The sequence below is a fragment of the Pyxicephalus adspersus genome, chromosome 5, assembly GCF_032062135.1.
Source record: "Pyxicephalus adspersus chromosome 5, UCB_Pads_2.0, whole genome shotgun sequence".
Taxonomy (NCBI): Eukaryota; Metazoa; Chordata; class Amphibia; order Anura; family Pyxicephalidae; genus Pyxicephalus; species Pyxicephalus adspersus.
The window spans coordinates 138,659,597-138,674,782 of NC_092862.1; the positions used below are offsets into that span (position 1 = coordinate 138,659,597).

A 15,186-nucleotide genomic window follows, 5' to 3' on the forward strand; every position below is an offset into this window, starting at 1 on the left:
TAGATTGTGCTATATTGTACAGTATGACTAAGTAATATGTCACTTAGCTTAGTAAATGAGATAAAGGTCTGCTAACGTCAACCATCCAATCACATGCATGTGCTGTTTTTAGACTTTGTTGCATGTAATTTGTTATTCTTTACAAAGTGATCCATAACCACTTTTCACTAATCTAGGTGAATCTTTCCCTGTAAGATTATAATTCACCTTAGTATTTGAACAGTCTATGTTTCTTTAGTAAATTACCCTCAATGGGTGGATCAATGCTTAACATGTAAGTGTGAGTATGCAGTGTTAGGAGCAGTTTAAGGAAGATCAAGATATTTTTTACAAATTAAAAAAGAAAAAGTGGAATAATACAAGTTTCCTATTTTTTTTTATTTCAATAATTGATACAGTTTGATAAGCTAACTAACAAACTAACAAAAGAAAATAATTTTAGTTGTACTTTAAAGGTACTGCAATTTACCTATCGGTCTGTGAACACCCCTATCAGATAATAACTATTTTAAAACACATTAAAACATTATTAACAATTTTTTTTCTATCCCTGTTTTTTTAACAATTGTCACTGCAGGTCCAGGCCTGTATTTTTATTTCTTTATTTACAAACAGACTGTCAGCAGTATGTTATACATATTAGTTGATGCAATGATTTAATAAGGCTTTCCTGGTGAAGATAGATCATCATGGGGGACCCAGGTTAATTCATAATTTTCTTGTCTCCAGTCTTGGAGAACTTTAATAAATCAGACCAATTTCTCCATGACTATGACCCAAAAATTATGATTGCTATACTTCACTGCAGTTATGTAATAACTAGTTTAACAAATAAAAAAGTGCTAGATAAGCAGTCTTTACAGATATTTAGCTAATAATGTATATCCAGAGGTATTCCTGATGCTTTGCTTGATCAGTAGATCAAGAGATATATGTAGCCAATGGTAAATACCAATGTTGTCTCTTGTCAAACCTGATCCTCCATATTGGTCATAAAGGCAGCTCACCTGCTTACTATTGATATACTCAATCTAGATTGCCTATATGTTTACAAAAACATGCAGTTAGGTTTATTGGCTTCCCCCCCCCAAAATTGACCTAGGCTGTACTAAAGTTATATGACTATGGTAGGGAAATTAGATAGTGAGCCCCTTTAAGGGACAGTTAGTGATATGACTATGGACTTTTTATACAGTGCAGCGTAATATGTTGGCACAATATAAATACTGCATAATAATATTAATAATAATAAATACTTTAAAACAGAACTCAAGCCATAAATAACTAAATAAAAATGAACCAGCCAATAATAACTGCTTGTCAGCATATGAACTAACTAGCTGATTGGGCTGTTTGTTTCTTTTTCACTGCAAACCAGCTGTACAGGGATTTCATTTAAAAAAATACATCTAATGACATCTTAATTATTGCAGTGCTGCATTAATGTTTGTCTAATTATTAAGTTATACACAGTGACTTATTTAAACAAGAGCAGTAATAATTAGCACAGCTCATTAATCTAGCTTACAGTCACCAGAACAATGAAAAAAAAAAAACTATTTGGTTGGTGCAAGTAGCTGCATTTTTGTAATATAGAAGGAACTCTCATTCGGAAACCTGCAAGTCCCCGTCCTTCCAGATAATAGCTGCCATACCTGTATATGGGATGGGAGCTTTTGTGGTTTTCCTTGCATATTTCTTGCACATTACATGGAAAAAATGCTCATGGCTTACATTCATTGCCCTTTTACTACGGAAAATATACGTTGATTTTTTTTTCCCCCTCCCGTAGCGCAGTGGGGAATGTGATTACAGAACAATAAATCCTTGTTTTGCCATCTCAAAGCCATCTATGTTACAAGAAGCTGTCTTCAGGGGGTGGTGAACTTATCTAAGTGGGTATACTGTATCTCAAGAGAAAAAAAAAGTTAATATGAGCAAACTACTTGGAAAAATGGCCTCTGTGGGCCTCAGCAATCGTAGTAACAATATTTATGTTCTTTTTGTTCTGCAAAATTAAAGGTTCCCACTGCAAGCACAACCGTGGAAGGATCATCTGCGCTAAATCGGGTACGCTGGGCTCAGAGTGGCCGAGAGGTGGCAGTTGGGGATTCCGAAGGTCGGATTTGGATTTATGATGTTGGAGAGGTAACACAAACAGTTGTGTCAAGATTTTGTTCACAGTCCAAAGAAAAAAAAATAATTTGCCAGGTAACCTTAAAAAAACCTGTAAATAATTTGCATGCAATCCTGTAAGAAACTGGACCCAAGACTGCAGCATTGCAAGGGTACTTACCAACCTCTAAACCACTTTGAACAGTATGAAGCATAGTCTTTGTACAAGCTGGTGCCTATAGGTCATGCAAATCATGGTAAACGGATCCCATAATTGCAAGCATTTGAAGATTTGTCCCAAGTATGCCAGCTTTTCACAAAATAGCTAATTTCATATTTTATACATTTTTACAATATTATTAGACACATAGTGGCTGCCATGCCAAACCTCCTTATAAAAAAAAAATACCTGTTATGTTTTTCATTTTAAAAACCACACTAAACGGAAAACCAGTTAAAGAAAATAATGGCCGGGCACTGCTTATTTCTCCCTCTGGAAATGCTAGGTGCTGGGTCACTGACCTTGGAACAAATTTGCAAGACAACGACTTAAGGCTGGTCTCTGATGTTCCTCAGAATGTACTTAGGCCAAGGAAATTGCATTTATAGTGCAGCAGCAAGCTCCCAAGACAAAACTGATATAATGGTTACTTGAAAAAGTTGGGGTTAATTTTCAGTTCCAAAAGCTGTAACCCTGAGCCACACTCGGGGTGGAATTGTAATGGAGTTTTAAAGCTTACCTGGTTCCCACTTGCCTGTGGCACTCTCCAACAATGCCCGCTGCATCCTCCAGCGATGCCCGCCTGGCATCTGTGTAGCCTGGTGATGCCCACCCAGCATCTGCGCCCCCGGCGTGTGAACGTTGGGGACGCGAGACCAGGGGACACAGGTGCTGGCCGGGCATGGGACGTGCGAGCGTGCAGGACTGGGAGGCGAGACCAGGTGGGAAATTTAAAATAGTAGGTATTTTTAAATGTACCACTTTGACATTTAAAGTTAAAGGTTAAAGTCATTTGCTTTCATGCTTTCAATCCAAGACCATATCCATTCCAGATTTTTTGGATCACCCAGGTTCACTGATAAAAGTGTTTCCTTTTCACAGTGTGGGAATGTTTAGATTTTTCTTCAACCTAACAACAGTTCCCAACAGTGCGCAATAATAAATGTTTTAGATTATTTATAAAAAAGGATCTGCATTTTGATATCTATCTCATTGCTATTGATAAAAAATCTCTATTGCTATTGATAAAAAAACTTTGCATAGTGATCAGCAGTGACCATGTGCCCAAGACTTGTTAGGTAGGAAAATGGGAAACAGTGATGGTAGCATCTCCTATTGATTCATTTCAGTTTTAATGATGGGAGTATTTTTAACATAAATTTGCCCCTGGATATATAATTTAATACCACCCATGGTTTGTGCCCACTGGAAAGTACAAGCATGTCGTTAGGAAATCTGTTGGGATTATTTTTTTTTGTGGTCACAGTGCAGCTACTAAAGATCTTATATTGGTATTCCACTCTTGTCTGGGGCATGGTAGCCCCCTGACATATCTATTGTTACTCTTTGTATTCATTTTGACTTGTTCTATTGTCAAACCCTCCTAGGGGTGAAGTTAAGAAGAAGTGCCAATGCTGTGGGTGACATATGGACTTCGTTAAGTTGTTTGTTGCATCCATGTTTTGCTTGGGGAAATTTTGGGAGGTGTGAAATAGCTATAATATTCATAGCAGTTCCACCCAAAAAAAACAGCTTGTTTCACTATATGTAAATAGTTTGCAGATTCAAGTTTATTCCAATGTCATTTCGACCTTTCTTTTCCAGTTGGGTTAAGCACATCGGGTACTTGTTTAAAGCACATATCCAGGCATAATTAAACACTCCACTCTCTATTAAATTTTCACTCACCTAAAGCTGTAATGTTCAAGTGCCAAATTTTCTCATTTCCATAGTCATTCATCAGGTGTCCATTATGTGGACCTGATGTTGATGTGGACATTTTCTATTGACTGTGTAGTTGCGGGGTGCCCTCAGGATACAGAGGAGGACTCCGCAGCAGTAAAGTCATCTGGATTAATCATCCCTTGCAGAAATGGTGCTGGCAAATGTCGTGATCAGCAGATATAGGTGAGTATATCTTACATCAGGGTGTTCATCAAAAAAAAAAAAAAAAAAAACCACAGGACATGTTTTAGATAGATAGGCTTTTAGTAATTATTTTTATGCTAGCCAAAAACAGCACAAAAACATAGTTGTCATTGGAAAGAATCTTTCACAATCTTTTTTATTGTCAAAAGTCTGAACGAGCACTGTACATACAGCGCTGTTCTGCTTTATTGAGAGGAGAGGGAAGAGAACAAGCAAGCGGCACCCTGTTGCACACTCTCGCCTTCACTTGTATTGCAGTCGTGCGCCGTTCGTGGATCCGCCAGGACGGATCCATGAACGATGGCAGACGAGCGCTGTACACACATGGGATTTTCTTCCAATACTAGCCGTGTGTACGTAGCCTAAGACTAAGTCACAGCATTCTAATTAAGAACCTGAATAGGAAACTTTATATTCTGAACAATGTTCAACAATTGAATTCCACTGTTTGTAGTTCTGTATCAGTCCTGAGGGGGCTCACACAGTAAAAAATGAAATAAAGTAAAAAAGACATGCAAGATAACCATTGATTTGTTCTGCAAATTACGCAGCGCTGTACATTTAATAGAGATTGCCCGAAGAGCTTACAATCTAAGAGGGGGGGAAGAGGCATACAATAGGAGGGAGGATATGGAATGGTGGGTGAGTAGTGAGGGTTTAAGAGACAGAAGAAGAAAATTAGTAGGTAAATTTTAAAATATGAGTTTTAAGGGCTCTTTTAAAGGAGCAGAAAGTAGGAGCAATCTGAATAGGACAAGGAAGACTATTCCAGAGAGTCGGGGCAGCTTTAGAAAAGTCTTGGAGCCATGTGCGTGATGAGCATTCATCTGCAGCATTTATAATAGATTGTAGAGGAGAGAGTCGGGTTAGTGGAATATCAGAATGGAGGAGGTTACAGTAGTCCAGACGGGAGATGATAAGAGCATGTACAAGGAGTTTGGTGGTCTTTGGGGACAGGTAGGGGCGAATGTTTGGGATGTTGTGCAGGTGAAAGTGACCTGGAAATGTTCTGAATATGGGGGGAAAGGGAGTGAACACATAAGCCTTCCAGCTTATCTCACTGGCTCCTCGTGCTGCCTCTTCTTCAGTTTGAGTTCTGTTGTACAGAGAATTGCAATGGTCAGATAGAAACTGATTTTCAGGTACATGGTGTGCTTTAAAAATGAATACAGAGCTGCATCCATCAGCCTTTGTCTGTCTATAGTTTAGTATGAAGCCAGGAATCTTCTTGTGCACCACATTTAAGGCTCCATTTATAAAGCAGGGAATTTAAGTCCAAGTGTTTCAATGGCAGTAATTGATTCTCCACCAGGGAATGTTTGAGGGAATGTCAGATTCCCTGCTTTATAAATACTGCCTTTACTATACAGTGACAAGCTAGTCAGATTGAGCACAGAGCACAATTTACAAGTAGATTTAATATGGTTTACAGGCAATTGGAAGTAAGCATTTTTACATAAAAGGGCAGCCTGGGACAAACAATCAAATTTATAGATAAGAAAAAAAGGAAGAAAAAACATCTCTCTGAATATTTTCTGTAAAGTGGAAATCGCTGTATATGGTGTCAGTGTTTCTGAATAGTTTTACATGTCAGATCAGCTCCCACTTTGTGTTTAGTCACCCTTTAAACCACAACTATTTCCAGCGTATTACAGCTACCTTGTAAACCCTCCCCGGATGAAGCATTCCACGGAGAAAAAAAAATATTTGAATAAGATTTGAACCGATGCATGTTTTTTTCCATGGGCTAACTGACCCCATTTCCATGATTTAGGGTGGTTGGCGTTTTCACTTTGACATTTTTCCTGCGAGTGTTTGTTTATCCTCTGAGACCGTTTCCATATACTTACATATGTGGAAATGATTTGTAACATTATACAAACTGTAAAATCATACTAATATCAATGTAATATTTCATTGGAAGGTGTTGTCAAATTTACATGTAATCTAAATGGTCTGACAGATGCATTTTATAATGTTAGAGGAAAATTATTACATACAGGGAATAAAAATGTAATGGTTTTTAATCCTTTCATTGCTAGTCAAGTTTTCGAGTTTTCATATATAAAAATAATAAAATGCTAATTTTGTTACTTTAACCCCTAAAAAGATTCTAACTAAGAATTGTTATAATGTATATAATATATCACTAAAGTTGGTTGATACCTAACCAACATACTTATACATATATATATTTTTACTTATATACATATATTTTTAATAAATTGATGTTTGATGCATAGAGTATATTAGAATTGTATTATGATGATGTCCTGTGGTTGGTCATGGTGAAGGAGGCATTTTGTTATGCTCATGTCCCATGGCTGGTCATGTTGAATGTGTAGTGTTCTTTGTATAGAGCAATTTTCCTCGACCATGGAAGAACCTTTTAAATAACTTTCAGGGCTTCAGGAAACCCCGGCTATAATTTTTTTTTTTTTATCGAATCTCACGGAATGTGATCCAATAAACAAAAACCCTGTGCTCGAAAAAAAAGTGATAGTGCAAAAACACCACACAAAAAACGTGCACTGGGGTACCATTGTGATCCCTCCTCTAAAGAGGAAGGGCAACCCAGTTTCCCCAGACCCCTCGGGGCAAGGTTTCTGACGGGCTGGGTACTAAGACCATCCAGCCGAAGCTGAAATAGGCCTACTAGCCCATCTGACCGAGGTTCCTTTCTCTATGGGACTGCATAGGCAATCCCAACAGATACTAGGCTGGGAGCTCTCCCGAAGAGAGACTCCCAGTAAGGGAGAGTACCTGACCATAAGGCCAAAGTCTTCCCCAAGACTTCAGGGCTAGCCCATAAAGGAATAGCATCCTCCATCAAAAGTGGCACACAAATACCACACCAATGACAGTGACATAACAGAAAAATACAGAAAAATATGTGCTCAGTGCATAACACACTGGGCAAAGAGTAAAAAATTGCCCATCTGTACTAGCCACAGCTAGTGCAGAATGAAGGCAATGTGCTACCCCGGCTATAATTATTATATCCACAGCTCGCAGTACATTGGTGTGGTGGTCAGTAGAAAGAATTCCTCTTACATTGCTGGCCATTGGGAAGAATGTTACCCTTACAGATAGTCCAAAAAGATCATTGGTGTCACTTAAACTGACCTGAGAGTCGCAAATTTCTCATTGCTCAGGGACCTCTAGCAGCCTCTGGAGGAACCCTGGTTTAGAAACAATGGTATAGCATGTTATTGTATTGTACAATAATCACATCTTGTGGTTGTGAATGTTGGAGGTGTACTATTCATTTGTATAGAGTATAAGTGTTTTTTTTGTGTTTTGTTTTTGGCAAATATGTAGATGAAGTTTCTAATGTACATAGTGTAATACAATTGTCCTTGATTATGTCCAGAGTTCAAGTTCAAAAAGAAGCCACCAATAAAGGTGATGTTCGTAAATAGAACATAATTTGCATTTTTAATATTTTGCTTCATGCTATTTTCTTTGCATTTCTTTTCGTTTCTTGCATTTTCTTACATTTTTTTTTCATGTACCTCCACACACATTTTAAAGAGATTCAAATCAGTTCAGGCCATAACTCACCATATTTTTTTAAAGCTATTTGTTGCTAGTGTGTAATAAATCATCATCACACCGAAAGATCTATTTTTGGTTTAACTTTAGGACATATGGTCGTATATTGTCATCAAGCTCACATTAATTTGATGCAGAAGCCATACCGGTAGTTGACTCAATGGGCCTGATTTATTAAAGCTCTCCAAGACTGGTGAAGATAGACTATCATGGGGGAACCTGGTGTATTCAGCAAACCTTGAATGAATTTATTAAAAATAATTTGCTATTAGTTGGACCAGATACATTTTAGGTGTGCTGGATCACCCAGGTTCTCCATACGTCTGTCTTCTCCAGTCTTGGAGAGCTTTAATAAATTGGGCCCAATGACTGCAATCTGCCTAGAATCTAAGATAACAAAACAACGTAAGACCATAACTTTTCCACCAGTATGCTTCAAAGTTGGTTTGCGGTTCTTGTCCTGAAATGCTGCACCAAACATGTCTACTGTACTGTGGTCATACAATTTCATCTTTAATTTGTCAGTCTGAGGCACATTTTCTAAAAAGCTGGTTCTTTGGTTATATGGTAAATGACAAACAGAATTTAGCTCTGATGCTCTTCTTGAACACCAGAGGCTTTTTCCTGGCACACCTCCCATGCAAACGAAATCGGTGCTATCACTTTCTTTTTGTAGATGCAAACATTTGACTCCAACTGAGGATCCACAACATTTCTAGGAGTTCTTTAGGAAACTTATAGGGTTTCTTCTTGCATCAGCTGGTCAGCATTTTGGCTAATTTGGCTACACCAGCCTGTACAAATTAGCAGTTGTTTGAAATCTACATCACTTGTTTACTATTATTTTATTTGATTTTTTTTTTGTTCCTATTTATGAATATCATTGCTATACTACTAGGCATCCAGATGACAATACAGTCATGCTTGTCTTGGGCCAAAATCTGACATGTGAACTGCGGTCACCTGTTGTCGTTTATCAATCCACCCTGGCGGATCAATAAATGATCAAACGGAAACAACCGTAGTGCTTTTCTATTTGGAAGAATGCAGTGGGGTGCCGCTCACTCGTCCTCGTCCCTCCCAGAATGTCTTGTCTGTTTATCTGTCAGTGAAAATGATATTGTTTATAGTGAAAGTGATCTTAACTCACCTTTTTCCTTTCCAGAACTGTACTTTCTGGGATCTAAAACCACCGCCTGCAACCGTTTACTTTCCCTCGCCCCTTCTTTGCTTCTTGGACGATACAGCCCCATTGACATCTACAGGGCTCTGTATTATTCTGTGATCAAACATAGCCATGTGTCTGACAACAGATCAATCATAGGGATTAGTAAAGGTACCTGCTCATACTTTGAAAATACAGAATCCTTGCCAAATACCTGTAGTGATATAGGCTTAAATAACACATCCCACAGTTGATGCAGAGAAACTGTTGTCTATGTAACAGTAAGCAGTAGGTGTAGATTGGTATTCATTTTAAATACAACCTTTCAATTTGCTTTATCTTTTCAAAAGTATTGGCCTTCATATACTTTAAAGCCCAACTGGATCCTTTATATACTGCATATAGAGTATAAACAAACTGTATATACAGAATACAATAGTGCTTTTCTGGGTGTTGTAGTTTCTAACTGTTGCATCAAGGGTTAAAATAGCTGTCAGCTGTCAGACCACTGTTCTTTTTCACTATTAGCACCCTGGCTCATCTGTTGCCTGATTCCTGCCTCTGCACACCGCTTCAATCAACAGATCTGCTCCAAGACCTAAAGCACTATATATTGGAAGAGTGTACTAGTGAAAACCACTGGTGACCTGAAGTTTTTCCAAACTTTCAAAATCAAACTCCTTGTACATGCTCTTATCTCTCGTCTAGACTACTAAAACATCCTTATTCCACTAACCCGACTCTCTCCTCTACAATCTGTTATGAATGCTGCAGCCAGACTTATCCATCCTTCCCACCTACCTACCCCATACACAGCCTTCCTTCCCACCACTCCTGTTCTGTTGCCTCTCTGTGTAGTTCTCTTCGATGGCTTCTTTTTCACCTTAGGATCAAATTCAAGCTCCCGGGCTTTGCCTTCAAATCCCTCCACAGCTTTTGTCCCACTTACCTTTCTGATCTGATAGAAAAATACACCCTTTACCTGCTCTCTTCGCTCCTCCAATGCCCTACTCATAACCTTGTCACAGACACGGCTCCAAGACTTTTCTGGAGCTGCCCCGACTCTATTGATTGGTCTTCCTTGTCCTATTGGGCTTGTTCATACTTTCTGCTCATTTAAAAGAGCACCCAAAACCCAATGCTTCAACCTCACCTACCCATCTTCTTCTGTCTCTTAAACCCTCACTACTTCTAAGCACAACATACCCCCCTCCTATTGTGTGCTACTTCCCCCCTTCTCTTAGATAGTAAGCTTCTTACTTTCTGTTTGTATCTGTCTATCATTTGCAAACCTTATTTTGTGTACAACCCTGCGTAATATGTTGGTGCTATATAAATAAAGTTTATTATTAATAATAATAATAATAATAATAATAATCTTTTAAAATCTGCAGCTTTTGCCTCCATTACCTTATAGAATCCCTTTCTAAATTCCACTTTCATGAACAACTCATGTCTACTCGTACTCTGTTCTCACTATACACTATACTTACCATTTAAATCACATTTCTGGTACACTGTGTGTCTGTAAGACATGGTCAAGCCCATCAAATGAACAATATTTTAGTTATATATGGGAAAAAAAACCTTAATATGAAATGGCTGCATCAATTGGCACACATTGCCATCTTTTGTCATTCTGGTGTTTAACAGCCTATCCAGACAGCATTCATCAAGTTTATAACAAAGTGCAGCCTGTGTATCCAGAGGGCTTAGCATCCCTCTATATTCCAGAAGTTTTGCTCGCAATATGGGAACTTAATGGGTTACCACAGTGAACAAAATTAAAAAATGCCTCTTTCTCATAGCCCAGCTATGGCATTCTGGGAGTTCATAATGAGAGATCCGAGGCTTGTATATGGCAGTCAACGCTCTAATTGGTCGTTACCCGAACCTTAGCCCTGTGATCATGACCCATAACATTAGCTATTCGTGATGGGCGTATAATCTACCGCCGTACTATGACTTTACGTCATGGCTCCCGCCCCACGGCCCCCGCTTTCCCTTATTCACTAAAATATACGACATGGCGATTATTAGTCTTGAGGGAGGAAGGGGAATGTTCTTTGCCAGTGGAACACGTTAATTTACTTGCAGTTCACGAGGTGATGTATGAATTTTTACAGCCATGTTATGTTAACAAGATTATTTACTCACTGCCAAAAAATATAGTAGCAACACATGTAAAGGAAGGCACGCTAATTAACAGCGCCTGTCCTAGCAGCATACAGTGCAGCTTTCATCTCTCTGATATCACATCTGCTTGTGGTGTGCCTTATGCGATTAGCCCCGGGGACACGGCATTGCACCGTGAGGTTTACACTGTGCAGACTTAGCTCTGGAAGGCTCAGGCCTTCTGTCTCACACTTTTACATTTATGACGTTACCCCTAGGACAGTATAGAAACATCCACAGGAATTTAATAGCCTCACCCTGCCAGATAGGGTCGTGAGACATCCTTTAATTATTCACAAGTTTTTTGTCGTGAGTTGAGAAGAGCCGCGACTGTGATAAGCCGTCAGGAACAACATACATGTCCCTAAGACAAATTGCAGGTCCCAGATGATCTCATCAATTCCACTTGTGCTGTTTCCGGGTGCACATTACATGTATAAAAATTTAACTTTAGTTGAATCTAAAAATGGTGTATTTAGGCTGGATTCACACCTATCCATGTGTGTTCTTTCGTGCCATAAAATGTGTGATGATGAATAGTGTATGTGTACTGCAGCTTGCTAAATTAAAGCCGAACTCTAACTTTCTCTTTTTTTGCCTTTCTGTTAGCAGTCAGTAGGATCATTTCCAGCCTGATGGACTACTTGGGCCTGGTTTAATTAAGCTCTCCAAGGCTGGAGAAGATACACTTTCATCAATGAAGGAAAACTGTAATAAATCTGGTCCAGTATTGAAAACATTTGCTAACAAATAGTAAACTACTTCCAGGAAATTCAATTCAGGTTTGCTGGATCACCCAGCTTCACTGATGAAAGTGTATCCTTTCCAGCCTTGGAGAGCTTTAATAAATCTGCCCTCTTGTGTCATTCAGCCACCTCCTCCCCAATGATCATTGTCCACCAATTAATGATAGTGTCATCAATAGGTGTCATATAGGGCAATCTGCAAGCTAATGTCCTGGAATGCCCTGTTCCCCAGGGTCACCCATAGGTGCTAGGAATTCATGATTAAAGCCCCTGCAGTGACATCATCAATGTTTCAACACAGAATTTTGGCAAAAATAAGTTACTAAATACAGAAGTTTTTTTTAGGATGAAAGAGAACTTTGAATATGTTGTGAGAAGGACTTGCAACTTAAAGAGGGAGTAAACTCTAAAGTGCCTAAAACAATAAAAATCTACTTACCTTCAATCCCGCACAGCAGTCGATCGTTCTGGAGGTGTCTTCAATCGGGTCCTGCATTGTCCCAGCATCTGCCTCCGAGCCGGGGGGCCAGGCGGCGCCATCTTCGCCTCTTCCTCCTATCAGGAGGAATTAGGAGGCGGTGCTGCACCCTTTTGTTTTTATAAAAAAAGGGTGTTGCACTTAACAAAAACCTAAACAAACAGAATTTTTCCCTTGCATTAAAGGGTTGTCTACCCTTTTATGTAAAGTGAAAATTCTGAGTTTAGGTACGTTTTAAACATTTTATGCATTTAGTACAAATACACAAACTTGTCCTCCAGTGCATCACAACACCTAGATGTGAAAACTGCATGGCTCGAAAGCAAAGCAGGTACAAGGGTTTTTTTTTTTTCTTTCTTTTTTTTTTCTGATTCACCTGCATACCATGGCCAGCCATGAGGTTATCAGTCATAGCAATGTGATGCCCATACCAGATACCCACTTGAAGAATAGCACTTGTGGTATCCATGTTTTTGGGATGATTGTAAGGGGTCTCATCCTACTTCCAGGTCATTCTTTGTTTAACTATGGTCAGGCATTTCCCCTTTGTTAGAAATACTGGTATATACTCACCTTTTTTTTGCTTCTGTTTGCTGCATTCAATCACTGGAACTGGGGTATGGATTTCTATCTCAATGATAGTGTAAAGCTGTATAGGAAAGCTGTCACTCTGCTATAAAAAGAAATGTATTTAGGACTGCCTGGGGACCCCATGAATATATTACATATCACATATCATCTTCAACTGGCTTTGGTTACTAAGCCTATGGAAATCTGTATTAAAGTATACTGGCTGCTTTACCTCGCATGGAAAAAACAGATACATACGTAGATTTAACCCAAACCAAATGACATTTAGTTGTCTAAAGGATGATCATAATATCATAAACAATTGTTTTTTTTACATTTTCCTATTTTCACTTTTCTCATTCCTCATTACATATCATGACAGTTGATATACTGCAGCTTTTTTGCAGGCACTTTTATTCTACATGCATTCTAGTAATGGCTGCATGGCATTTTTGGCATTCATATTTAATGTGTGTTAAAACAGCCGCTTGTTTTTTGATTGAAAACCTGACATTCAAGAAGAAGCCAGCATACTGAAAACTTGCGTGTTCTCCCAAGCTTATTTTGCTGGGCGTACCACCCGACACTTTTCAGTAAGCACCCAAAAACAGCCAGGTGCTTATTGAAAAGTGTCACAGTAGTTGAGTCACAGTGCAGGGGCCACCACCCAGCCACAGGTTCTTCGGACCAAACCTAAAAAAAAATTCTCCTTGCTTTAATAAAAGAAGCTTGATTACTTCACAGCCACACAAGCATCACTTAATTAAAGCTTTATAAAGGGGTCCCTGCATGTCCCTGAAATGTCGTTGGTGCTACTTCTCAGCAGTGCAAGTTATTGGTGTGCTGACTTTATCTTCAGTCCATTGGATTTCTATTTCCTCCACTGCCATGCACCTGCTTGAGTTCTAAGGAGTTATTTCAGGATAGACTTTGTTTAAGTAAGAACAGAGTAACAATATAGGAATACAATTGAGAAATGGAGGCAAACAATTATCACCCTGCAACAGGAATCAAGTAAATGAGAATCTCCATGACAGATCAGCAGATTTTATTTTAATGAAAGCTGATTTAAAATCATTGAAAATAATTTTTTTTTTATTACATTAACATGTTGAAACCTTTATGAGACCTAATGACTGGGCTTAAATCTGCTTTAAGTTTCAATCAGAACCTTGCAATATTGACATCAGTAAAAAGCTTGGAAGACAGTTAGTGCATTTCAGTTGTGTAGCTGCTAGGGTGGAGATATCAATCAATACAGCCAACTTCATCCATCAATTCTCATTGTTGGGCGGATCAGTTTTTTTTTTATTCCTAAAATTGCTCATAAATCTGGACCTAGAAATACATCGAGGCCATCCTGATTACTTGACAAAATTTCTCTCGGCGCGTGCCTGAGATTACACAATGTGCAGGAAATAGCTACTAACAGAGCTCCGACTATAAGTGCCAGCCAGGAACGGAGGGTGGAAAAAGCACAATAAAACCAACAGGCCCTTTAAAAACTGACAGAGGCTGCTGAGGATTCCTCATTGTAATACTTTTTGACAGTGTAGAAAATGATGCTAACAGCTTATTGAGGAGCTCAGTGATGCCTTGCAAGGGAACACAGGTCCCCCAACCACATGGAATATAACTACATGAGTCATACAGTAACAATTCTGCCCATAGGCTATGAAATCACAGGGCTTCAGTTACAGCTAATTTTAAACGCAGTTAATGTTTTCCTACTGTACATATGCTTCTGCCGCTATAGACACTTCCTAAAAGGCAGCCGAGCATGGACCAGATGATAACAGCTGCTTTGTTAACCCACTCAACCCTCAGAGGAACTTAAAGCCAAATTCCGGGATAAACAAGTTTTGTCTGAATGCAAAATTAATGTATTGATGCTTGGTGTGCTTTGTGTATTTCAGCCAGATCCAGTGCAGTAATGTGAAACGGTTTCCTGTAATATAGACCAGTCACTGCTGCTCCATCGTCATGTGCAGGGTAACTGGTCTTGTATCTGCCCCTGTCATGTTTTTATCTACAGGCAGCTTGTAGTGGGAGTCCATCCCACAGCAGAGCTCTATGTACAGCATGGTGGTCATGCCTCTGCTTTTTTTTTATAAGATGAAAAGTAACTTTTGCAAGGGCATTTGTTGCACACAAAGAGGATTTATATAGTTATTATTATTTTGATTTCACAGTATTTTTGTAGCGCCGACATATTATGCAGCTCTGTACAAAG

General features: G+C 38.9%; 1 protein-coding gene across 10 annotated transcripts in view; it reads left to right on the top strand.

The window, feature by feature from the left end:
• The window catches only part of DYNC1I1 (dynein cytoplasmic 1 intermediate chain 1), a 237,304-nt gene that overhangs the window by 198,703 nt on the left and 23,415 nt on the right, over positions 1-15,186 (top strand). For all 10 annotated transcript variants that reach the window (XM_072412905.1, XM_072412903.1, XM_072412913.1 and 7 more), the window contains one exon: positions 2,023-2,148. In XM_072412905.1, coding sequence (XP_072269006.1) covers positions 2,023-2,148 — 126 coding nt within the window. The remainder of the gene's footprint in view (positions 1-2,022; positions 2,149-15,186) is intronic.